We start from the raw sequence: 27,401 nt of genomic DNA, 5'->3' as shown, positions 1-27,401 counted from the left end.
AAAGTACCTACTTAGTATGACTTTCCTTATGGTGGGTACCTAACTAAGTACATAACGCATCCCTTAGTGCTCCACAGATCTATTTATTCGGTAAGATTTCTAGGGTACAAGCAAAGCAAGAATTCATCACCTTCCTTACCTTCTTATCTACTTTATTGGTGACGATTGTAAAGACCGGGCTAAGTAGGTATAGATCCACGGGTGATGGGCCATGATGATGCGCGAATCATCCCACGAAACCCTCATCGTTATGTGATCAAAAAATACTGCTACCTAGGTACCTACCTATTTATTTTAGAAGAATATTCTGAGCATTCGAAAAGGTAAACAGACAGACAAACAAACAGACAGGGTTTGCTTTGGTAGACAAATACAGTATTGTACAGTAAGGTGTGACTAGCAGAGAATCCAAGGAATTCGAATCTCCTTAAGAGAATGCCTTATGGCATTAAGTCCACTTGGTATACATTTTACAAGCATTATGCTAAAAGGGTTTCAGGATTTTCGTTTTATTTAACTTTTTTTAATTTTTTTTTTTTCATTGTTACGTTCCATTTCGTGTTAACGATAATGATAAATGACAGCCGCAAGATGGCGTTTCCGTTGCATAATTTAGTTGACGCATGCGCCACACATTGCAATCAGCTGTCAGAAAGAACATAATCACGAAAAAACAAAATTATTTGTGTCTTTAGATAATTCCCGTCAATATGGCGGGGCAAAATCCTGGATCGCCGACCGACTTTCAATACTTTTACGAGGATGAAGTGTATAAAATCAACAACCGCGGGCAAGTCGTCTTCGGGCTTGTACTCGAAAACTATGAAGGCATCTCCAGTGATCAAGAGAGTGACATTGAGGCTGCTGTACAAAAAGGCGAAATTCGTGTTGTGTGGCACCCCTCCGGCACGGAAAGGGTGATATCTGAGAAGTCGGTAAGTAAGGGTTGCTATCTAGCAACCTCATACTTCCGCCCTTAGACGTACACGTTTTATTAGTTTTGTCGTTACAGCAAGACCAATTGAATCTACCCCTATTTTAGGGGTCGAGGGAAGGTTTTCTGTTATATGCAGAACATGTGAGTTGCCCTTGATAGGTATGGCTTCTAATATATTTTTTATGCATATACCCACATGTAGGTAGGTTGAGAAGGTTGTTTTACTTGTAGCCAATGCATTATATACAAAAACATTCTTATCTAATAAAATTTCATAGCAACTGATGAGTTTCTCATCATTTAGCCTACATACACCCTTTAATATTCTGTGATTGAACCTTCTTTTGATTCAATAATAAGATAAGCAGTATTTATGTACTTTTGATGAATATAATAGTTTTATTTTCAAAATTAAAAAAATTAATAAAATGTATCACTTATTGACGTCCCATTACTTAAATTATATCTACTACCACTCCCAAAGCACAAGTGTAGAAGAAGATGTGAAACAAACAACACTGCAGCATTCTTATTGGATGCCAATTTAAAAACATAGATACATTGTCCATATTAAAAAAATGTAATGAGTATAAAACTAATGATTTTAATACTAAAATTATGTCAAATATATATAGATAAAATAAGAAATAAGTACATACCGTACTAATTATGTCTATACCATGGGCTCTTAAATGCACATGCATTTTAGTGATTTACATTCAGCTACTTTTTTTAAGAGTCTATAGTTTTTCCTAATATGCATAATATTATTGAATAGGGTAATTGCGCTGGTTTGGCGTCCAGTTCTACTTTTCGTCCATTTCACTTTTAAACGCATATAAAAAGAATATAAACACACCTATGCACGCATGTTGCAACTTGTCACGATCCTTCATACTTAAGCAACAGTTCTAACAACCACAAAATCCAATTTGTCAAGTGAAAACTTCGAAAAAATTAAACTCAGTGGCCGGCATGTGTTCGTGTTGCGTAGACGTCATTGCCGATACAAAAAAAATAGCTGGTGCAGGAACACTCCGTGGTGGGTTTTATGACTATTTCACATAGATTGGGTAATATTTTGGCATGTAAGGATATTTAAGAGTATAACTAACATTATGTTCAGGTTATTTTACAATGTTTTTGTAGTAATCTTAGTAAAAGTTTGCGGACGAATACTGACATGCCTATTTTACCAATTATTTGGTATCCGTCCACGTGGACGGAAACTAAAACAGCAAGCTAAATATTTGGAATGTTCATTTTACTTTTTCAGACCTATAAAAAAATATGTGTTTTCTTTACATATGAACTTTATTGGCTATTTGACAAGATATTTAGTTAACGTCCAATAATTTCTCAGTATTGCTTGTTTAAAAAAATGTTTAAATGGCATGGACGAAAACTAAACAGCAATTTTTTTTGTATTAGTTTTCGTCCATAATAGTGTGGAATCTACTTCTAACACATTTTCTTGTTAATTCGTACAGGTTTTTCTAGTAGGTACTAAACTATGAAATTAATTGTTATAGATGGATTCGGGGAAATAAAAAAAGCAGGAAATCTACTGCTGAAGAATAAATATTTTTGTTGATTAAATAAAAGATTATAAAGACAGTTTTTATTTAACATTGCATTTTTACTCTTTTTTACATACTGGACGGAAACTAGATCACACCAGGGCGAAAACCAAATTTTTTGGACGAAAACTAGTGAAATCTGCCATTTAACATTTAATTATTTATATAAAAAACAATGTAGTTATAATTAAAAGTTTCTTTATTTTTATCAAAAATAGACTATATGAGGTATTTAAACAAATATGAGCTATTTAAATTAGGATACTTTATCATATTATTTTTACGTCTGAAAGCTAGCAACTCCGCTAATTGGACGAAAACCAGCGCAATCACCCTATATATTGAGAAGGTAATGTCAAAATATTTAGGTTTTTGAAAAAATCTCTAATAATGTCTTTGTTTTCAACCATAGATAGCTAAAATTCCCCTTTTTATACAATAAAATTGTTTGTAAGTCTGTTGCTGCTCCACAAAACAGTGGACCACAGGACATTAAACTATGAAAATAACTAAAATATACCAGTTTAGCAGTTGCCACATCTGTCAAATACCTAATACATAGAATAGCGTATTCTGCAGAAGTAAGCTTTTTAGAAAGTTTGGAAATGTGAAATGTCTTTGCATAAATACATCTATATCTATAAAAATCTTTACATTTAGTAAAATACAGTAGAACTCCAATTATCCGAATTAATGGGGACCGGGATCCATTGGATAATCAGATTTTTTTTTTTAAATTGCCATTGGAGAGAATAGAAGCTACGTTTTGATATTGCACTATTTTTTTATTGAATTAAATGAAAGAAACATGAAATTTTCACATGTTTTAAATATAAAGAAAATGTACTTATTATGTACAAGTTTAGAAATAAAAATCATTGTTTTTTAAACATCTCCATCAATGTAAGCTGTTTTGCGGTCTTCAACCGTTTTCGGATTGATTGATTTGATTCCGATAATCGGCGATTCGGATAGTCGGAGTTCGGATAATTGGAGTTTTACTGTAGTAACAGATTGATGTCTCTTAGAATCTTAAATAAGAACAATAGAAGACAAAAATTTTAGAATTTATTTTGGTCTGTTTGTTTGTAGTTGCATCACGCGAAAGCTATTGTTACGATTTGAATGTGGTTTTCTTAAATGTGGTTAGCTTAGTTCAACTTAAAAACTAGTATATGTATAAAAATTTCATGTTAAACCATTATGAGGGCAATACATGTCACCTTTTCAGTGAACTTTTATAGTGAACGAAGTCGCGGGCAATAGCCAGTCATTAATAAATATGTCACGTTGGTTTAACAAACCTAGTAACACTTAAAATATCTTTTATAGCAATTAGCAAAAATTTGATGAAGCGCCATAGGCAATAACAAATGTTGTTTGTTTATATTGTTAACTATACCAAGAAACTTTTAACAAATAGATTAAATGATATTATTTTGTCATCTTTAATAATTAGGTTGGATTAGCCGATCGCTCACTTATGCCCGGTGATGTGGTCCGCCGTCTCATAGCAGGCAAGGACACACAGAGAGGGTACTGCCGCGATATCGTCATGACAGCGGCCCTCCAGATCGTCGGCACCAAGCATGTCATACCTAGTGTGGCTAGCGAGAGGCTGCAACCACTGGAGGAGTTTACACCTGACCTAGCTGTATGCCTTGACTCTTGGGTTGGGACTTCTAAGGTAAGATTTATAAAAAAAGCAAGCCTACTAGGAAAGACACTTAGAAGGGACATAACGGCGGCCCTGAATATTGTGGGTACTAAGCAATCAGCATGACACAACCTGACCTGGCTGTAGGCCTTTACAGTTGAGTTAGGAACTCAGGCAAAATTTTTGGAGTACCTGTTGCTGTTACCTCAATTTTGCTTCAAATATTTAGTAAAATGTTTTAGGTCTATTCTATTTTTCTGAAAGTAACTCTGTAACCATAACTGAAAGATAATTTTTTAAGTATGTACTTAGTTATACATACATACATACATAAAATCACGCCTCTTTACTTAGTTATATACGTAATAATAGCGCTTTATATGTAAACAGAATGTTTAAAATGATGGCAATATCAAATTTTTGGTAAATAAATTGATTGATATATTTTGCCAAAGCATTTATTGATAAACTCAATTATTTTTCTTCAGGCAGTTCACAGTAAACTGCGGCTGGTATCCACCGACGGGTCTCGCCTCGAGTACCCGGACCTGGACAACTGTCCCCTGGAGGACTACTCCATGCGCCGCCGCCGTTCCACGCCCTACTCTTCATCGGAATTCTATCCTGGTCAAGTCGTCTATGGCCCACTCGGCTCTCTCGACAACGCTAACTGGCTTCACATCACTAAAGAGATGAAGGCAGCTAGGAAACACAAGATGCATGATCATAAGGTATTGTTTAAACATCCTACTACTATTATAAAGGCGAAAGTTTGTATGGATGTATGGATGTTTGTTACTCTTTCACGCAAAAACTACTGAACCGATTACCATGAAATTTGGTATGTAGGTAGCTGAAGACCCAGAATAACACATAGGCTACTTTTTATCCCAGAGTTCCCGCGGGATTGATAGGGTTTCCATGCGGACGAAGTCGCGGGCGGCCTCTAGTACATACATATAAACACGTCTATATCCCTTGCGGAGTAGACAGTGCTAATAGTCTTGCAAAGACTGAATGGCTACATTCAGCTGCATGGCTCAATGATGGAATCGAGATACAAATAGTAACCAGTTGCTTTTGGACGTAGTTGGGTAAGATATATTTATGTAAAGTGCTATTCTTAAGTGCCGCTAACCACACGGTATTATTTGATTAAGAGTAATGTAAATTGTTTACCTGTTTTCCTTTGAGATAGTCCCGTCATTCTATTTTCTCTCTATCTCTCATACTTCTTCCCCCTAGATTTAGTCCCGGTTACATCCTCGCCACTCTGAAAAACAGTCCACGGTACGCCCTTTGCTATTGATCTTGAATCAGGCGAGTCATAACTCAAAGGGACTCCCATCTGACCTCAGCAACATTTGCAATGGAACCTAAACACGTATTGGATCATAATTATATTAATAGTATTTAAGCATATGTGCTAACATAACTTAGAAAATAGTCATTGGTACATGGCCGAGGTGGGATTTGAACCTGTGCCCTTACACTCATCACACATTGCAACTGGACACTTTACCAATGCAACCACCAACCCTCCTTTCTCTCATCACTGACTGAGATAAACCCAAGAGACGAAATAAGAATACATTAAGATTGTTCTCGATAAGGAATTTAAATATGTGATTTCTGATTATAGTTCACAGTGGAAGCCGTAGTGACTGAAAGTGTGAGCGTCCACTGGCAGTGCCGCGCTCTGTGCACCCACCCAGCCGATACGAACGGCCCGCAACAACCTAAGTTCCTTGTTGAAGGTAATTATATTAAACAAGCTGTTACCCACGACTTCGCTTTCAAATATTATATCCTATGTTTGAACTCGGGTATTGAACTACCTCCAATTACAGATTTATTTTTGAAGGTGTATAGAGTTGAAAGCGACATTAATATATTTTAACATTAGTTCTTAAGACGCCTCAAAAGGTGCAATGAAATGGTCTCCTCTTTCCAAAACCAAATTCTATGTATACTTGTTTTACATATTTCAATTTATGTATTTATGTGTCGGAAAGAACATCCTATCACTATCTATTATAAAGTCGTCATATATTCTCTGTCTGTATGTATGCGTTACCTACTTTGGAAAAGTTTTAGACGGATTTTGTTCTTATTTGAAATGTTGGAAAGAAGGGTTTTCTGAAAAAGGTCTAAATCATTAGCATTTATAGCAACCCAAGACGGGTCGCTAGTAGAATCAATAAGTATAAAGATTTCGGTACCGTTAACTAATATTGTCTACTTCCACACAAAAAACCTTACACATTTCTATGGCTGCACAGGAGAAGATCTGAAGAATCTGAAACTGCTCAATGTATTTGAGCCGTGCACCCTTCAAGTTGGAGACCGGAACTTCCTTACCATCGGGCCTGATGACACGTTCGTCAGCAAGAAACAGTGGAGGAAACAACAGAGTAAGATACCATTTTCTGGCCACGTAGCAGGGCACGCGCCACCTCGTCTTTATCGTACATACATACGTGTAATCACGTCTATATCCCTTACGAGGTAGACAGAGCCAACAGTGTTGAAAATACTGATAGGCCAAGTTCAGCTATTTGGCTTTAAGATAGAATCTTTATCGCTGCTGTAGGAAGTTGTACAATTTTATTTATTCCTAGAGAAGATAGAAGGAGAAAAGTGGAGAAAATAATCAGTTAAAAATCACTATATTATTCAACATAAAATTAAGAATCTTTTACAATAAAAATTATTTTTTGACATATGTATCTCTCTCAAACAACATCATGGCAACCGTTGCTATGGCGTATACCAAGAAGGTTGCCTACAGCTGCCCTGTTTGAGATGGTAAAGAAGCGAGACAGCGATAGTTTTTCCCGCGATAAAAACGGTGTCACGTGTGCCATACTAAGAGCGCTGGAGCTGTAATTTAACTGCAATTAGTTCTGATAGTGCTTTTATAAACGAGAAATGTAGTAAGTTAGGGGATAATGATTTATCAAATTACTAGAGTACGCCTGCAACAACCGCGAAGGCGAAAATCAATAAATTTTCCTTCCCTCTTAGTGCACCCCTAGACTATATAATAATCATTCTGCAAATTCTTTTATCCCAACTAAAATACCAAAGTATGTTTGTTTGTTTGTTACCTCTTCCCACGGTATCTTCTTGAAATTAATCAGGTATATATAATTTATAGTCTAAAGAAGGACAAAGGATACTTTCATGCCGGCATAAAAAAGCTGTATAACGATTTGCGAAAAATCTGTATTCTTTTGTAAATGGCGTTAAATTAGCGCGGGCGTAAGCTTAGTATATCATAAACTCACAAAATATTTATATCAACAGGTAAAATATACCGCAGTCTGCGGAAACAGACCCGACCAGTTAAGAAATCTTCCAAGTCTGACACCAACTCCACAGACCATGTGCCCTCGCGCCCCAAGAAGCGGGCCTCGTCCCACAGGAAGCTCAAGTCTGCAGACGTGAGTATATATAACCATTTAAATAGGTAATGAAGATTTGAGGAATAGAAAAGATATGACTGGCAAGGGGGGTCTCCAAAGTAAGATATTACGCTAGTTTTTATTTTCAATCCCTAGAAACATTGGTTGAACGATTTAGAATTTTCTAGCTTTTGGGGCTTTTCTCGCTTAGATATCGCCATAAATGCTTGGGTAACGTCGAATTGGCCAGACAGTGTTATGATACATGGTCCAAACTGCGTTAGATTCCGCTGCATGGTCGCGGAGGTCTAATGTGGTGACTGTGAAAAACCGGGTGAAACGCCAGGATGATGTGAAATTCGTTTGAAGGACCCCAGGTATTCTTAATATCAAAAATAAACAAGCTATACATATTAATGTATGCAAACGGTAATTAACAAGAACATACAGTTTTTTCCTGATATTTCGACCTGATTTCACTGACTGTGGTAACACTTATTTTAGACCGAAATGGAAGTTGATCCAGCAGACGACAAGCTGGAATCCCTGGACGATGCCCTTAAACAGGAGGCTAACTGTCCCCGGATCAAAATCGACCCCAGCGGAGACAATTCCCTACCAATGGCTTCTAGCCAGGATGACACTGTTGAGGAGAAAAATGATTCCGGGATCAGGTAAGATAAATCTTCTTAGACTTTATTAGGTGTTTACATATAAATTGTTGCAATTAAACCATGTAGTTTTGGCACATGTCAAATCTTTAAATATATATGTTGTCTCAAGTGTACCCGAATTTTCAAACAGTTACGAAGGCTACTGATAGTAAGAAAGGGCATAATGAGATATAAAAAATTATATTATATTTTTTTTGTTTATTATCACCTAATATGAGTTTATATTTCTATGAATAAAGTACATTTTTGGATTATTATTTCACCTCAATGACGTATCTCCCACAGCCCAGAGCCAAATCGCGAGGACAATTCGCTTCTGAATGGGGACAGCAAGTCAGACCGGAATGATTCAGATTCTGACAACTGGGAGAACACGAGTAGTGACAGCGACACTGACAGGTGAGACTTGTTACACAACCATAGAATTATGACCAATTTGGAAATAATACTTTCTGAGACGGAAGAAATACTTCCAAATTTAATCTAAATTTATTTTTACACTCTTTAAATCTGTAAAAAAATTAGGTTTCAAATTTACATAATTAAGTCGTGCCCTCTTTCCCAGAGTGTCTGCAGAGACTACGTATATACTAGACTAGACTACCCATATTATTAGCTCTATGCACGTTCGTTGGTTTCGGGTGCATTTGAGCTGATCTTTCACCAAGACATCCCCGGCTATAAAGTTATCTATCTTTGAGTCACTTTCTTCGTTATTCTACCAATCAACTTGGAAGTAAAAATACATTATTTGTATGTGTGTTTGTAACGCAATAACTTTCGGACCGTTGGTCTGAGTTTGATGTAATTTAAAATGTATGTAGGATCTGTCAGTATCATAGTTGACAACAACAAATTACAAAACATTCATTGGATTTAGAAGAATATTTACAATGTCGGACATTTTCCGAGTTAGCGTAGTTTTTGAGATATTCACATATTTGTAAGGGATCAATGTGTTCTAAGCTAAATGTAGTATAAAATAATTAAAAACGAATGTACTAATTCTACATTCATTTATGTTTTTTAATGTAGACTACGAGCATTCGTCCATAATTTAGATTTAAGAGATCTATATTTGTAAATTGACGTCCGATGAAAATGCTGCAGTGTAGTTTGTTCCGCCGCTTCTTCTACACATGCCCTTTGGAAGCGTTAGTAATTATAATTAGATTTAAATGATGTAACGTCAATAAGTGATACCTTGTATCCAATTATGAAAATGAATGTATTGTATACAGCGGAGCGACGTGGTCGTCGCGCTGCTCGTCGGCGGCGTCGCGCTGCGGCAAGCGCTCGCCGCAGCTGGCCGTGCGGCTGCTGCGCGGCAAGCGGCTCAAGCGCACCGCGCGCCGCGCGCCGCCCGCGCCGCCGCCGCGCGCCGGCGACCGCGTCGTGGTCGAGACGCTGCACACCACCAGCCGCGCCAACGTCGTGTGGCAGGTCGGCGCTCTCTCTCTATCTGTCTCTCTCTCTCGCTCACTCACGCGCATACACGTGAAACGGGGCTGGATTAGATTAGTCACGTTTTTATCTAAAGCGACTCCGATATTGGATCATGGTTTTTATGTTAGTTACCCTAAATATGTAAATTTCTACACGATGTTTTCACTCGCTGCGAGAGCATAAGTCAGCAATGACCAATAGCATTGCGTAGCGGTATGTTGTATGTAATACTATTGGTCAATATTTTTCTGCTTTTTTTACTTCGTGGATAGGCAGCCTTATTCGGGTATATTAACTGTTCAACGGTCGGCGATCGGTAGAATACGAAAAATTCGATTTATTGAAATTTGTAAAAACTCATACAACAATCGCCTTTTTCTTTTTAACAGGACGGCACCATAGAGATGGGCATCCCCTCTACGCAGCTGTACCCAATACACCACCTGGACGGCCAGGAGTGCTTCCCCGGAGACTTCGTCGTCAGTGGCGCCGCCAACGTGGAAGAGAACCAACAGGTAATATAATTACGTTTGGTTACAACAGGACAGCTCCATAGAGATGGGCATCCTCTCCACACAACTGGTACACGTACAGTCAACCGCATATCAATTATATGTAAGAGCTAACTCTTGTCAGTGAAGTTAAGCGGAGCGTCCTCCATTCATTTCTTTCCTCTGTATTTTTTTTATTTGCTGGTGTTTTTTTACATTTACTTTTATTTGGTAACATTATTTTATTGTTGGTGTTCCTGTTCCTCTCTTTCTATAATTTTTTAATTCTACAATTTTGAAAAATTCATCATATCATCATGAATTAATCAACATAAAAGACATATTATTTGTCCTCTCCTATTGTTTTTAAAATTGTTCTTTACTCTGTTTAACACTTCTTTATTTTATAATTTTTTCCATCCAATTTATGTTCTCCATTATTCTCCATCACCACATCTCAAACGCTTTTATCCTTTCTCTGTCCTTTTGTACAAAGGTCAAATATTGTTATTGTATTTTTACGTGCTATTTACGCAATATTCCTTGGATAATTGGCATCTTAAGGTTCAACTAGCAAGAAAATGAGATTTTTTTTCTATAATATATTACGAATTTAACATTATTATTCGACGGCCTCTGTGGCGCAGCGGTTTTACGCTTATCTGTGACACCGGAGGTCTCGGGTTCAAATCCCGATCAGGGCATGATGAGAAACGAACTTTCTCTGATTTATCTGGGTCTTGGATGTTTGTCTATTTAAGTATTTATTATAAAACTAGAGGCCGCCCGCGACTTCGTCCGCATGGAAACCCTATCAATCCCGCGGGAACTCTGGGATAAAAAGTAGCCTATGTGTTATTCTGGGTCTTCAGATACCTACATACCAAATTTCATGGTAATCGGTTCAGTAGTTTTTGCGTGAAAGAGTAACAAACATCCATACAAACTTTCACCTTTATAATAGTAGTAGGATATAGTATCGTTGAATTAGTATCTTGTAACACAAGTTTCGAACTTACTTCGAGGCTAACTCAATCTGTGTAATTTGTGTCGTATATAATTAGATATGTTTATTCCAGCTAAAGCACCGTGTTTACGGCGTAGTGCAGCGGGTGGACCACCACGGCCGCACGGCCATCGTGCACTGGTACCGCACCTACACCAGCGCTGACGAACCTGTGTTAGTTATTTACGATTGTCTACATACATAAACCAAAGAGTACATCTATCCACTTACCACGAAACCTCCATAGTTGTTTCGTATTTAAGATTGTCTACATACATAAACCCAAGATTACATCTATCCACTTACCTGCATAGTTGTTTCGCTTCATCCACATTCATAAGTCTTGTTCTTCCTCCACCTCTCTGGAGTTGCCCGGGGTTTGCCTTTGACCATGGATCCTAGATTGGGTGAGTCAGGTTTTAAGACGAAGCGACTACCATCTGACCTCCGCAACCTTTGAGGTGAACCTTATCCGTATTGAATCATGGTTACACATCCAGTTTCTTGAATGAGCAGGTTTCATGACGATATTTTTCCCTCACCGTAAATACATCGGTTAGTATTCAAACGAAAGTACATGACTTTGCAAATAATCATTGGTACATGGCCGAGGTGGAATTTGAACCTTTGTATGGGATTTATCACGCCTGCACTGCCATGGTACACTGGTATCGCATTTACATATATCTGGTAGCGTTGAAGAAATTTCCATTAGGTAAATCATTTACATCATCATGTTTGAAACTAGTGCCGTGTGGTTCCCGGCACCAATACAAAAAAGAATAGGACCACTACATCTCTTTCCCATGGATGTCGTAAAAGGCGACTAAGGGATAGGCTTACAAACTTGAGATTCTTTTTTTAGGCAATGGGTTAGCAACCTGTCACTATTTAGATCTCAATACTATCATTAAGCCAAATAGCTGAACGTGGCCGATCAGTCTTTTCAAGACTGTTGGCTCTGTCTACCCCCTGAGGGATATAGACGTGACCATATGTATGTTTGGAACTACTTCTCTGTTCGTTTACTTAATCGATTGACAACAGTCCTCAGATGCTGCACGAGAGCGAGATGAGCGTGTACGATCTGAAGGACCACCCGGACTTCCAGTACCGGCCCGGCACCGTCGTCATCCGCGTCGCCAACTTCACCGGCGAGGACACCCACTGCACTGCCGGCCAGGTCCGTGCTGTACCCATGTAGGATCTAGTACTCTATATACATACATAAAAGCACGCCTCTTTACCGGAGGGGTAGGCAGAGACCACCTCTTTCCACTTGCCACGATATCTACATACTGCCTTCGCTTCATCCACATTCATAACTCTCTTCATGCAAGCTCGGCGGTTTCGGGCACTTTTGACCTGACCCTTTACCAGGACGTCCTTAATTTGATCAAGATATGTTCGGCTAGGTCTTCCCACTACGACCGTTCCCTCCACACTCTCCTTGTATATCTGCTTAGTCAACCTGCTACGTCGAGTAATAACCGGACAGTACAACAGATTTGAATCTTTCGCGTTGCATTATAGTATTTATCAATTGTAAAGGTATTTCTATTGGTGCCGTGTGGTTTCCGGTACCAATAGGAAAAAGAATAGGACCACTCCATCTCTTTCCCATGGATGTAAAAGGCGACTAAGGGATGGGTTATAAACTTGGGATTCTTCTTTTACGCGATGGGCTAGCAACCTGTCACTATTTGAATCTCAATTCTATCTTTAAACCAAATAGCTGAATGTGGCCTATCAGTCTTTTCAAGAGTTCTCTCTACCCCGCAAGGGATAAAGACGTGATTATATGTATGTATGTATAAAAGTATAACGCGAACGTAACGTAGCGACTCAACTCTCTCACCGGCTCGGTGACCACGGATCATTCATAATTCGAAACTTCCTTAATAAAATAAAGATATGGTAAGTGCGCGTTTAATACCTGTATAGTTAATAAATTACCGGCCGTACATCCAGTTTCTGTATGTACATAATAATGGCCGCGCGCATAAACTGATATGTGAGAACCTGAACGGCGATTCGACGCAGGTCTGTTTCTTGTTAAGTTATCATGCTGTTAATTTCTACCATCTTCCTCCGCTCTCATTTGTTTCTATTATACTAATTCCTGACTGTGCTGCTCTAGCTGTGACCACAGCGCATATCTCGATCTTCATTTGATATTTGAACTCCTTTTTACAATTGCTTGCATCGCGAGTAAATTAAAATTGCATAGGTACTCTGTACTGATTTGGGTCAAGTTATTACAATCAGCCATTTGCCTGTTTAGACCCCATGTTTACCACTTTATGTAATTTCTTTCCTTTTTTTTGTGCCGTGTGGTTCCCGGCACCATTACAAAAAAGAATAGGGCCACTCCATCTCTTTCCCATGGATGTCGTAAAAGGCGACTAAGGAATAGGCTAACAAACTTGGGATTCTTTTTTAGGCTATGGGCTTGCAACCTGTCACTATTTGAATCTCAATTCTATCATTTTATTATTAAGCCAAATAGCTGAACGTGGCCATTCAGTCTTTTCAAGACTGTTGGCTCTGTCTACCCCGCAAGGGATACGACCATATATACAAGGGACGTGACCATATGTATTTATTTATATTTCCTACGATTAATTTATTACTGTTTTTGTTTAAATCCGCCAGGTAATCGACAACTACCCGACAGGCCGCGTCAAGGTGTGGTGGGTGGACGGTCACACGAGCATGTGTTGGCCACAGGACCTGTACAAGGTAATTTATTAGGCCCTTCTCAAAAATGAGTTACGTTTTACTAGGGTCAACAGAGCCAACAGTCTCGAAAAGACTGATGAGCCATGTTCAGCTGTTTGGCTTAATGACTGATTTTATGACTGGGTTGAATTCTAGTGATAGAAACTAAGATACATGGACGAGTTTGTTAAGCAATGGGATGGATACAATAGAAAATATATTAAAAATTCGCATACTTTTGTAGGTTGGAGAGTACGACTCAGAAGAGGGCGAATTGTGGGCTTCCGATGCTTCCGGCTCCGAGGACTCGTGGGAGACACAGAGCTCAGCACACGACGAACGCGAGCCCCAGGCGCTGCTGCCGGCGCCCGAAACTCCGCAGCAAGGTATATAAATACATACATACATATACATATGGTCACGTCTATATCCCTTGCGGGGTAGACAGAGCCGACAGTCTTGACAAGACTAAATGGCCACGTTCAGCTATTTGGCTGTATAAATACTAATATTATTAAAGTTTAAAGGTGGAAGTGGTGCGATAAACTGTAAAAGATATGACAATATAAATTTGCATACGTTGGATAATTGATTTTGAGAAAAAGTTACTGGTCAGAAAGAAGTTTAGGGATTTACTCCCGGAATGCGAATGGTTTTGGAGGTCAGCTGAGAAAAACACTGAAACTCGCCCAATCCTGTATCATGGTCATAAAGGTGGACCCCGGGACATCCTTACCTCGAGAGGTAAGGATGAAACCAGCACTAACACCAGGGAAGAATTATACATACATACATACTTATATTTTAGGGAAATGCGATCATGAAAATTCTTTCACTGCTAGAAAGGTAATCTGCAGGTGTTACAGGCTATTTTTATACCACGGTATAAAATACACCTAGTATAAAACACAAAAAAAAATAATTATGGGCAGCGATATGAAAACATAATTGCTTTAATTGTAATCCTTTTTCCTCTGTTCGTGGTTATTTTTACGTGGCTGCCCCCGTATAATAAGAAGCGATATAGCTAATCTCGATAAAAAAAATGGCGTCGTGCGTTCCATGCTACGAGGGCGAATAGCCCTCGTAGCTATAAAAATCTATAAAAAATAAATTAACCCTGTCCATTAATTCCAGTGATAGTAAACCCGATGTCTCAAGAAGCCGCCCTGGAAGCCCCCAGCGTCACCAGCACGCGCGACAAGCCTGCCCCGGCGGCGCAGCGGACTGAGGCCGCCGTGCCCAGGCTGCTGGAGCCCAGGGTAGCGGCCCATTTGGAAAGGGGGCGGCTCGCCATGAGGCAGCTGGAGGAGATGTTCGCCAAACATCCCACGCTGCAGAGCCAGGAGGTAATGTGATATATTGCCGCGCCCAAAGCGCTTCATACATACATATCACGTCTATATCCCTTGCGGGGTAGACAGAGCCAACAGTCTTTTGAAAGGCCACGTTCAGCTGTTTGGCTTAATGATAGAATTGAGATTCAAATAGTGACAGGTTGCTAGCCCATCGCCTAAAAGAAGAATCCAAAGTTTATAAGCCAATCCCTTAGTCGCCTTTTACGACATTCATGGGAAAGAGATGGAGTAGTCCTATTCTTTTTTCTATTTGTGCCGGGAACCACACGCCACCTTACCCAAGGCGCTATAATTAAACAAACTTACATTCGCATTTACAATATTAGTTGGGGATTCGTAATATTATAATATTATGTAAATAAACCTTTTTGTAAATAATAATTCTTAATTTAAATATTTTTATTTTTACAGATTATGCGCAAGCTATTGAATCTGTATAAAGAATGCCGGTTCTTAGACCGTCTGATGGGCACTTCATTTTTCCATGAGGATCATTTCTTGGTAAGTTTGTGTAAAGACTTTTTTACGAGTAAAAAGTAAGCTTCCATGCTTGCTAATAGCGAAGGAAAAACAGAGCGTGTGCCAGCGGTTTCTCGTCCCGTGCATATTGTAAAAGTCAATCAAGGGATATACATAAACTTGGTATTCTTCCTTAAGGCTAGAAACCTGTCACTATTTGAATCTTAATTCCATCATTGGGCAACACAGCTGAACTTGGCCTTGCAGTCCTTTCAAGACATTTTGCTCTATCTTCCCCGTAAAGGATAAAGACGTGATTATACATATATTTATTTATTTAAAACTATAAATATGTACAAAAGGCGGACTTAATGCCGTATGGCATTCTCTACCAGTCTACTGAACTGACTAAACAGAAATACTTTGAAACATTTGTATGTAGGTAGCTATGTTTGGAATTAAATAATTTGATATATTATACATAATTTTTTAATATACAGGGCTTATTAGAACGCGTTCGAGAACGCGGTGCTACCACGCCTCGGGCCGGCGAGCGGCGGGTGCACGAGCAGCTGGCGCGGCTGTTCTCCCCCAACGAGGGGGAGGTGCCCGCCAACATGCTCGCCGAGCACGAGCGCAGCCGCGAGAACGAGGCTAGCGAGCCCGTGGAGCCCATGGAGGTAATGCTAACAACATGATTGAAGTAAAAAAGACGGATTAATTATTTTTCCTGCTGGAGTTATTTATTTATTTATTTAAACTTGTATTGTTCAAAATACAAATGTATGTATAGCACAATTGGCGGACTTAATGCTAAAAGCATTATCTACCGGTTACATGTACAAAAAACAAAACAGTATAATAAACTTACATAAAAATTACAATAAATAGATAATATACGTAAATAAATAGGTGCAGCGATTACTGAAATTGGTGAGAAAGCTTATACGTGTTAAAGACTCGCGTAGCGTCAGAAGATTAAGGTCCGGTGCTATCCTCACCTCTGGAGAAGAACCCAGGGTGCGCCTTTCCACAATGACCCTGGATTGGTTACATCAGGGTTTAACACAAAGCGAATGCAACCTTTGCCGGAACCTTATACATATCACGGTAGATTAGTGTGCCTATCCCCTTAGTCGCCTTTTTCGCATCCTCCATGAGTTGGTTGTTAATTTTATATGAAAATCCAGGTTATAATTAGGTAATTGTGTCAACAGGTAGAGAACACGACGCCCAAGAAGCAGTTACATTTGAACCTGGACGCGGCCCAGCCGTCTGGGTCGGATTTGCCGCCCTCTCAAGACAAAGCTACAGAAGAAAATCGTAAGTAACACTTAATTACACCCAGAGTCAATTAATTTACTCACTATTTCAAAAGGAGATAAGGGTGTAATGATGATTTTTCTGTTTGTATTTTCATTTTCTGTTATATATAGTTTATTAGAAATGTATTTTTCATTTATACTATTAATATTATGAAGAAACATTTTATAGCATCCATTTACTGCTGACGATTTAAAAAAATGACTAGACAATGTTTCGAACAGATTTGCAAAAAAAAATAACGAAGTTACTATAAAAGCATTAATCATCTCTTGAGATAGGCCCTCTGTTTTATCAGTTCATCTCGAGACGAATAATGTTATAGTCCACTGCTCACATTTATCAAGACGAAGAAAAAATTGGTCTTAGTAAGGACACAATGAAACAAATTAACATTTAAACAGTCCGTCAAAATTGATACAACCCGTAAATCTAGTTATGCACTGTACAGCGTCCTCGTCGGAGCAGACAGAAGGAGAAGGTTCCGGCCGCAACGTGTGCTACAAACTTTGCTCGCTCATACACTCGCAGCTGATCAAGGCACACGCGGAAGTTAGCCGGTATGTCCACACCTTTACACTGAAACACATACACGTCCTTACTTTACAAAGAACATTCTAGACACAACTACATTTAGGTGGGCCTAGAATGTTCTTTGGTCCGTGCCGTGCCTTTTCGTATCAGCGCAATAATGCTTTGAACACAAGTTAAATATTTTCAATGTCACTTCGATCATCGTTTTTGAATAAAAATGCCTACTTGCAAAAGTGCGTACCCAAGTTTATATCCTCTCGTTTTCTTACCGAACAGCTGTTATAACAAGCATTCTTGGATTGCGACACGGCAATTCTAGAAAAGTATATTTTGTTAGGAGCTCTTTTAAGTTAAAAGTGATATTATCTTATATATAAAATTCTCGTGTCACAATGTTTGTCTCCGTACTCCTCCGAAACGGCTTTACCGATTTACCGATGTTAACCAAATTTTGCATGCATATTCAGTAGGTCTGAGAATCGGCTAATATCTATTTTTCATACCCCTAAGTATTAAGGGTTGTCCACCCTTAACATTTTTTTTTAACTAGAAATTACTTATATGGCAAAACAACGTTTGCCGGGACAGCTAGTATTTTAATAAAGCTTGAGTTTGTGACAATGACAAATTTTGAGACATATTTTCAGTACCAATTTTTTGCCAGGAAAAATCTGTTCTTGATTTTTGATAAACTTATCGGGTGCTCCTGTTTATAGGCGTTAAATCTCGGACTAAAGATTAACGTTACCAAGAGACGAAAATGTACGCTAGTTAAGGTTTATCTGTCCGTCATTTCATAAATTATATTATTATGATGCTGATACGAAACATGAGATTCGGTACAAACGAAATGACATATCTGGATGATATCACAGGCAGAGTTATTTGTCTACTGCTATTAGTGCTTGCAAAATTGCTGTGATGATCCACTAAGTCGTCTTACTAAATAAGATAAGGCTATCGCTTCCTCATTTATGGTTAGTGATTGAAAAGAGCCAATTATCTTTTATGCCTCTATACGGAAAAGATAGCCGCAAAAGATTGAAATACCTACATTTAATAATACTTATATTTAGCCTGTTATTGTCTAGTCACGCCGCCTTGTGGATTATCACGATTTAATCAAGGGGAATTATTATATATTAAAACTAAAAAGTTATTGAAAAAAAGAATCCTTGGTTTAAAAGTCATGGTTTCTTGCAGGAGACGGCCGCAAGAGCTGGCCGAATTCCTAAACAGCTTAATGAGAAAACAAAACGCGACCGAAGAGAAGTTACCATACCACTTTTCAGTGTGAGCCTCTTTTGTTTTATTACGTTGTACTCTCTCCACACTGGATTTTGTTCACGATTGTATTTAAAAGAAAAAGATATTTTAACAAAAGTAGGCGGATTGAATATAATTTATATATTATAGCGGCGGAATAATATTTGTAATAAAAAAAGATTAATATTTAAAAAAGATACTGAATGTAATATGAATCGTGAACAAGATCTTAACTATTTATTTATCATATTACAGTTTTATTTTCGTCATTTATTTTCGTACACATTTATCTTTTCTTAACTGCCAGTGATATGTTACTTATATTTCCCCACAAAAGTGTCGAATTTATATCTATATATATTTATATAAATGAGCATATAGTAGCTTTTCAATGTCTTGTAATGATGTTGATGAAGTGATAAATTCATAATCTTATATTTGAGTGTTATACAGACTATGGACTTAAACAATTTACAGTGTTCCAATACTAATGTAATGATATGGTTTGTTAAGATGGAAACATGTCATAGTCTGTACATATTTAGCTGTCAAAACTAATGAAATATTAACAGGGCTTTGTAGCGATGTTTGTACAAATATGCACATCCAGCTATCGATTCATTTGTATTAATAATTTAACATTTATTACTGAGAAATAAATTTCCTGCATGATATTGTGAAGTGTTGTCCAGTCTATGTAGTTCATGTTATGTCAGAATTTCACCAAGATTTCGTTACGACAGTCTACTTCTTTTTCTTGGCTTTTAGAAAATATCTTAAGTAATTTAGGTATAAAGGAAATAACGAATAAATACCTAAATTTGAAGTGAACAAAACAAATAATAATTCTCGACATTTTGTGAACTGGCAACGATCATTATTCCATCGGCGATTCTCGCAACACTTTTATTAAACGAAGTAGGTACAACACTATACACTATGTCCGAAAGTTATTTTCTTTTTTATTGATAAAAGTTTAACCAAAAGCTATTTTATTCGAATTGTAATAAGGTTTAACCTTACAGCTTACCAGGGAAAATAATAGCAGACATAGTTTATTTTCATTATTGCCAAACCATTTTGTTTTTTGTTGTTCTTTATTTTGGGATATGCCATACTTTTAGGTACTTTATACCTCAACATTTTTGAGATATTTCTTGGTATGTTCCATTCTTCCTTGTACCTGTAATTCCTATTCACATCTTTGCGTGTTCTGGCCTTCAAGGTACCTACGGATACTCAAATAATAATTATTATCTTTTGGTTTGAATGCTTAATAAACCCAAGGAACAAAAATGCGGGGTGGGAATTCTATATTTTGTCGGTTCGTTTTTTGCTAACTGTGATTTGATTTGGGAATCGAAAAGTGTGCTGGGTGAGAATATCGTCCACATATGGATGCTTTCTTCGTCAATTAATGAATATCGAGATTCTCTGTACTAAGTATTCATGAATTTAAACGAAGCAAGCGACGACATTTATTAGCGAAAAATTAATAATTTTCTATTTTCATAATTTTTATTTAACAAATTTCCTTTTGTGAAAGAAAATTTTTGGTGGGTGGATGTATAAATGCATTTCTCTTCAAGTAACGGAATATTTTCGGATGGTTCGGTCATGTGGAGAGGATGAATGAAAGCAGGTTGACTAAGCAGATATACAAGGAGAGTGTGGAGGGAAAGGTCGGAGTGGGAAGACCTAGACGAACGTATCTTGATCAAATTAAGGACGTCCTGGTAAAGGGTCAGGTCAAAAGTACCCGAAACCGCCGAGCTTGTATGAAGAGAGTTATGAATGTGGACGAAGCGAAAGAAGTATGCAGAGATCGTGGCAAGTGGAAAGAGGTAGTCTCTGCCTACCCCTCCGGGAAAGAGGCGTGATTTTATGTATGTATGTATGTATGTAACGGAATATTTTTAAAGTTTTATATTGCATGATCATCTAGTTTGTTTATTGTTATACAAAACTCTGTTTCAAAAAATCTAATCTATCCTGTCCCTATACCCAGCCATCATAACAATAGTTTGATTACATTTTTGTTAAAATCCCTAGTATTTTCAGAAGTAGTGGCATATCCCTTTTTTTAATTTCACCTAGTTGACTGTAAAAAGTGGTAACTTAATTTCTCTATTTTCCAAATATCCAAAGTGTTAGTTTGTAACCTTAACGCCTAGAGCCCGCGTAGCGTTGACATTTGTTTAATGGAAGTTTGCGTGAAACCGTTTGTTGTATGAACTCTTAAACCCCTGATCGAATTATTTTATGCATGACATCTTGTGTGTAATAGTCTTTATTTCTATCTTTACCTTCCATGTTTACTTCTACTGTCTTTCTTTTAACTGTGGAGGCAAAATGGATATTTAATGTTATCTTAATTTGTGATATTCTATAGAAATACTAAGGTATAATTTTAATTTGATAAAAACTTGCTTTTTGGGAATTCTCCTGGAGAATTTTTGTAATTTTTTACGACGGATATGCTTACGTTTTTACAGCTATACCATATATTTCAAAATTTCGTCTCTATATGAAAAATAGTAATTTTATATACAAATATACTAAATAAGCCTTCGTTAAGCCCAATTTTTACGGGGGATCCGACTTCTCTACAGCCTATTTATTCTTCACTCCCATTTACAGGGAGTATAAATCAAATCTGTTCATAAAAATCAAACCTAAATGAAAGGTGAAATTCGCCACTCACATTGAAAGTAAAACTAATTACAAATTAATACATTCGACAGTCAATACGGCGCTTTAGTAGTGAGCATGGCCGAAGAGGAGAAAGGGGACAAGCCGAATGACGAGGTCCAAGAGTCCTCCAGCGCAGCATCCAACGCAGCCAAGTCGGAGGCAGGGGATGGTAAGTTGACAATTGGTGATGTCACCAATCTCTCATCTTTACTGTTGTACCCTTAGACATACATAAAATAACGCCTCTTTCCCGGAGGGGTAGGCAGAGACTACCTCTTTCATAACTCTCTTTATGCAAGCTCGGCGGTTTCGGGTACTCTTGACCTGACCCTCACCAGGACGTCATTAATTTGATCAAGATACGTTCGTCTAAGTCTTCCCACTCCGATCTTTCCCTCCACACTCTCCTTGTATATACTTGTAACCTTATATCATATACTATACTATATTTGTACTCGCTTTTTCGAAAACGTTTCTATCGATTTCGTGAAATTTTAAATAAACATGGTGGCAATAAATTATCCTAATTGTAAATTAGTTTTTTTTTATTTTTTCGCCAATTTTTTTTTATCACTTGGTTGCTAGGCTACCATAATTGTGATTTTTGTGCTGTATCTTTGAAACTATTGTCAATTTTTTGTCTCTAATTATCTGGAACTTGACGAACTACACAAATAATTATATTTAGTTCCAGTCCCAACCGAAACAGCGCCACTAGCGACAGCCGAGACGGCTGACGAGCCGGAACCGGAAGTTCCCGGAGGCACTGAGCAAGAAGGAGGGGAGGGTTTCTACATGCTGGACTCTGCTCCGGCCGACCATAGCTTCCGGTTGTCTATGCTGCAGCCGTCAGACCCAAGGAGCTTCTATTCGGCTGTCAAGAGGGAGATAAAGCTGCTCAAGAGTGATCTACCTCCAGGAGTAAGTGATTAGATTATGAAAAACGATGGCTGAAAATGTGAGGGGGTAAAAAATGGTGGTTTCAGGAGTATTGAGAAAAAAGGCAGTGGTTGTCTACTGTTGTTTTTATTTCACCCTTTAAAAAGAATGGTTATCTATGCTACAGCCGTCATAACCGAGTTTCTATTTGGCGGTCAAGAGAGATAAAATAGAGGGAGATAAAACTACTCAAGGGTGATCTACCTCAAGGGGCTAGTGTTAGTTTTAAGGGATACCAAAGAAAGATATTTCTTTTCTGTTTTATTATATGTGTGCGGTGTGGTTCCCGGCACCAATACAAAAATGAATAGGGCCACTCCATCTCTTTCCCATGGAGGTCGTAAAAGGCGACTAAGGGATAGGCTTACAAACTTGGGATTATTTTATCAACCTATCATTATTTAAATCTCAATTCTATCATTAAGCCAAAAGCTGAACGTGGCCATTCAGTCTTTTCAAGACTGTTGACTCTTGCTCTAGCCCACAAGGAATATAGACATGACCATATGTATGTATGTATGTTTTATTATATGTCCATGATTCAAAACAAATATTCTTGGTTTGAGTTGACTTTGAATTTTTACTAACCCAATCTCCGTTCCCAGGTATGGGTCCGCGGCTTCATGGACCGCATCGACCTGCTGTCGGTGATGATCGCCGGCCCCGCGAACACGCCGTACGAGGGGGGGCTGTTCGTGTTCGACGTGCAGCTGGGCGGGGAGTACCCGCGCGCCCCGCCGCTCTGCCACTACCACTCCTACTGCACCGACCGCCTCAACCCCAACTTGTATGAGGACGGCAAGGTGTGTAGATGATAACTTTTTGTGTAATGATATTTAATAACATACATACATATGGTCACGTCCATATATCATGCGGGGTAGACAGAGCCAACAGTCTTGAAGACTAAATGGCCGCGTTCAGCTATTATTGGCTTAATGATAGAATTGAGATTCAAATAGTGACAGGTTGCTAGGCCATCGCCTAAAAGAAGAGTCCCAAATTTATAAGCCTATCCCTTAGTCGCCTTTTACGACGTCCATGGGAAAGAGATGGAGTGGTCCTATTCTTTTTTGAATTGGTGCCGGGAACCACACGGCACGGTGTTTAATAAGTATATTGCTTTTATCTGTTCTTTTGCTTTATGTTCATTTATACATTTATCTATGTACATATGTCATGACGCAGTTTTTGTGTAAATCTTTTCATGGTTGCAATTCTACTTGTGAAGTCTTGTAATAAGCAATCGCAATATATTATTATTACTTATATATCATATAAATTAGACTGTAAGACTTCCAATTAATAAATAAATAAAAATAACTTGACGGCCTCCGTGGCGCAGCCGTAGTACGCTTGTCTGCGACACCAGAGGTCCCGGGTTCGAATCCCGGCCAGGGCGTGATGAGAAAAGAACTTTTTCGATGTTTATTTATATAAGTAAGTATTTATTATAAAAAATAGTATCATTGAGTAAGTATCTCGTAACACAAGTCCCGAACTTACCTCGAGGCTAACTCAATCTGTGTAATTTGTTGTAAAATATTAAAGCTAACCCCGAACACCAAATTGAATGATGACCGAAAATTTAAAAGTAGCATGACATTGTGTTTCTAATTTAGGTTTCTTAAACTATTACTCAATAGTTTTATTTTTAGAGACCTCTGCCGTTAGTAATATTTTGCACTGTATTTTTTAGGTATGCGTGTCACTCCTGGGCACGTGGTCGGGCCGCGGCGTGGAAGTTTGGGGCAAAGACAGCTCATTGCTGCAAGTCATAGTATCGCTGCAGGGGCTTATCCTCAACGCGGAGCCCTACTTCAATGAGGCCGGCTATGAGAAGCAAAAGGGTGAGTGTTTATTCACTTTTTCATTACCATAAAAGTACGGGTTCTAGTTGTTTGTAATCATATATGCTTTTGAGAATTAATGCGTTCATAGAATCGGAACTATGTCAAAGTCAAGTCGCTGCATCTCATTTTGTGCATGAGCAATTTGATTAAACAGTTTTGTAGACACACAGGAAATTTAATAAATAAGAAATATATGCACGAAAATTGTTTGTTTGAGTGAAACACATTTTTAGAACATATCTGTATTGTGCCGTAATCGTAAGTATAACACAACCATTTCCCGCACAGGCACCCAGCAAGGCAAGGAGAACTCGCGCATGTACAACGAAATGGTGCTCCTAAAGCTCGTGCAGTCCATGACGAAAATGGTGATGAACCCGCCGGAGCCGTTCCGCGAGGAGGTCGCGGCGCACATGCGGCAGCAGGCGGGCGCGCTGTGCCGCCGCCTGGAGGCGCTGGTGGCGCTGTCGCGCGGCGCGGCGCCGCCCGACGTGCCGCCGCCCGAGTTCCCGCTGGTGCCCGCGTCGCGCGGCTTCTGCCTCACGCTGCGCTCGTCGCTGGACTCGTTCCGCGCCGCGCTGCGCCGCAGCGACATCGCCGCGCCGCCCTCCACCTTATAGCCTCTCTAGCGCCATCTAGCTAGTAACTAATGAACTAATTGGTACGCCCGCGACCCGCCGTCTCGCTCGGAAAATGTAGGTAAATAGTATTTATTGTGATGTACTTTTTTGGAATATTTAACGGTCGCGACGGGCGTTTGTAGTATCTATTGTTCCAACCCCCCCCCCCCACTCCCTTACCTCTCTAACAGATTTCTCGTCGCATGCGCGAAGGCGGACTCGTTGTTTCATATTGTTTTTTAGATAATATGGAACTAACCGTTCCCTCTTTGAATTATGAATCAAATTCTAAATGAAATGTTCGATCTTATGCGAATGATATAATTAATAGTTTTATTAATGAATAGATTAATGTTATTTATTTGTTAAAAAGTAATGTCTACTTTAATTCTGCATCCGTCGTTATCGTTTACGTGTACTTATCGATACATGACGTATTATTTTAATAGCTGCTATCCCTACCATTGGTCTTTCATTATTTTTATGAAATGTTATCTCAATTTCTTTAGCGTTAATTGTTTACGTATTTGTTTTTGTTTATTTTTCTTCAAACTAGAAAATAGTTTACTCTTTATTGAGATTTAAAAAAATCACAGTTATATTTATGGCGAGTAAAAAAGGGCATCGGCTGTATATTTCTACAATTAAAGGATTTTAGCTAGTAAAATATTTCGTCGCATTTTGAAGTCGGAAGCTTTTGCTCTCGAATTTGCTACACAAAAATTACAAAAGCAGGTATAAAAATATTGAACTATTGAGTTCCTAATACTCTTTGTGTGTGTTGCGTCTAGATGGCGCTGTTTTTAGCGGAGGTTGTATTTGAGGGCTGTAATTTCGTGTTGTTTACTGCCTGCAGGTTTGCACATTCGCCAAAGTCATTGAGATTATCAAATTATGTATTTTGAAAGCGACCGACGAGTCGGCAGAATAGTTTAAAGTTCATAACTTTCATAGATGTATCAAATTTTTCAGTTAAAACTAAATTTGATCTTTATGACAGATGTCAAATGCATACATTTTGTGGTCTGTCGTTTTTTCACTTATTTCATAGTCGTCCATCCTGCTGTCACACAGATAAAGTTATCTCTTCGGTCGCATACGAATCTGTAGGCTCGTAACCAGTCACGGTAGAAGAAAAAAAACATCTTCATAATGAATCTTTGACTGAAGGCGACTATTTGTAACTGCAGCTCACTCAATGTTGCATGTAAAGATGAGCGCCGACGGATGAGGGTATATATTTGTCTCTAAATTAAAAAGATACTGAGAAGCATTTCTAGAAATACTTTACCTTACAAATCATTGCTTCTGTTTAAAATACATCTGAATATAAAATTATTTTGTCTATTGGCCCGCGTCTTTCAAGCAACAAATATTGTTTTTTATTATTGTAATTTTACACTACGGATTTACTTTGTTATAAGGTTTTGTATTTGTAAATCTCACCCAACTTCACACACAGTACATTTAGAATAGATCTTAGTTTCTAAATTGAGAATGAATTGGCTTAGTTGTCATTCGGTCCTCAAAATTTTCTCAGTAATGTTAAAATTTGCCAGTCCTAATTAGTTAACGTAAGGCAGTCTTTTCTGTGATTACTATTTTACTAATGTTATAAATGCGAAAGTTTGTGCGTGATAGCTAACGAGAAAGACGACAACGTGTGTGATGTCGCGGGCGAAAGCTAGTGACGTGATAAATACAGGTCACACTTGGAGGTTGATTTACAGTTTACCGCAAAAACAACCCTGTTTTCTAGAGTTCACGTTAAATGTGCAATTCTTAGTCAGTTGTACAAAATTACTAAAATATTATGTCATCAAGATACACCGATACAATTACCACATCTTTGTCCGTTATGAGGGTTTAAAGCGCCAATAGTCACAACTTGATTCGAAGGCATCGTTTATTATCGTGAATATCGTGAATTGATGTCGAGGTTAAGAACTGCACATTTTGTACGAAAAGTTATTGAAGCCACCGCTTGCACCAGGGAAATTCTTATGAATCGCTTGCTCAGTGATATAGCCGCGTTAGTATTATTTGGAATTCAACTCGTAGGGTATATGAAGGGATCTCGGGACTCGCTTGTGAATCGCCGCACAAATACAATGTAACTTCATGCCAAAGTCAATTGAGCTATGAAAGGCTTTTGTCGCTTGTGTATGCGAAATAAGTGACATGTATAATGATGATAAAATAAATAATTCTTCAACCTTTTTATGTGTTTTAATTATACGACTTCTTCAGGAGCAAATGAAATGTTTAGATTCAAGACCAATAAAAAGACAAAACCAAGTGAGAAAGTACATACACCTTTTTGGCCTTTAACCATTCTTCGATATATTGCAAAGCTCCCGTAGCGTTTTTATTTAATTTAGCAAAGGTATTGACGACTGAGCGTATTCCACTTGACTGAACCAATTTCAGTGTAGT

At 38.3% G+C, this 27,401-nt stretch overlaps 1 protein-coding gene across 2 annotated transcripts; it reads left to right on the top strand.

Moving 5' to 3' along the window:
* Nucleotides 1–600: 600 nt before the first annotated feature.
* LOC106142496 ((E3-independent) E2 ubiquitin-conjugating enzyme UBE2O) lies at nucleotides 601–27,184 on the top strand. 2 transcript variants are annotated; one of them, XM_013344276.2, is made up of 25 exons: nucleotides 601–935; nucleotides 3,977–4,204; nucleotides 4,663–4,905; nucleotides 5,817–5,931; nucleotides 6,457–6,588; nucleotides 7,484–7,620; nucleotides 8,086–8,255; nucleotides 8,541–8,654; nucleotides 9,497–9,698; nucleotides 10,091–10,216; nucleotides 11,272–11,372; nucleotides 12,246–12,381; nucleotides 13,854–13,940; nucleotides 14,164–14,305; nucleotides 15,057–15,268; nucleotides 15,689–15,778; nucleotides 16,237–16,416; nucleotides 16,954–17,059; nucleotides 17,511–17,619; nucleotides 18,797–18,886; nucleotides 21,604–21,722; nucleotides 22,242–22,474; nucleotides 23,098–23,295; nucleotides 24,192–24,342; nucleotides 24,634–27,184. In XM_013344276.2, the coding sequence occupies exons 1-25, from the start codon at nucleotides 711–713 to the stop codon at nucleotides 24,963–24,965; spliced, it is 3,978 nt and encodes a 1,325-aa protein (XP_013199730.1). In that variant the 5' UTR covers nucleotides 601–710; the 3' UTR covers nucleotides 24,966–27,184. The 2 variants fall into 2 exon arrangements, with proteins under 2 accessions (XP_013199730.1, XP_013199731.1); XM_013344277.2 differs by lacking the exon at nucleotides 18,797–18,886.
* The last annotated feature ends 217 nt before the right edge of the window (nucleotides 27,185–27,401 follow it).

This window comes from Amyelois transitella, chromosome 12 (genome assembly GCF_032362555.1).
Source record: "Amyelois transitella isolate CPQ chromosome 12, ilAmyTran1.1, whole genome shotgun sequence".
Classification (NCBI taxonomy): Eukaryota; Metazoa; Arthropoda; class Insecta; order Lepidoptera; family Pyralidae; genus Amyelois; species Amyelois transitella.
This window is presented reverse-complemented; position numbering and strand designations above follow the sequence as displayed.

What these genes read in the sequence shown, in the direction of transcription:
- LOC106142496 (XM_013344276.2), top strand. Translation starts at nt 711, where the DNA reads ATGGCGGGGCAAAATCCTGGATCGCCGACCGACTTTCAATACTTTTAC. An exon ending in TCCATGAGGATCATTTCTTG is followed by an intron (nt 15,779 to 16,236) that starts GTAAGTTTGTGT and finishes TTTAATATACAG; the next exon opens with GGCTTATTAGAACGCGTTCG. An exon ending in ACTTGTATGAGGACGGCAAG is followed by an intron (nt 23,296 to 24,191) that starts GTGTGTAGATGA and finishes TGTATTTTTTAG; the next exon opens with GTATGCGTGTCACTCCTGGG.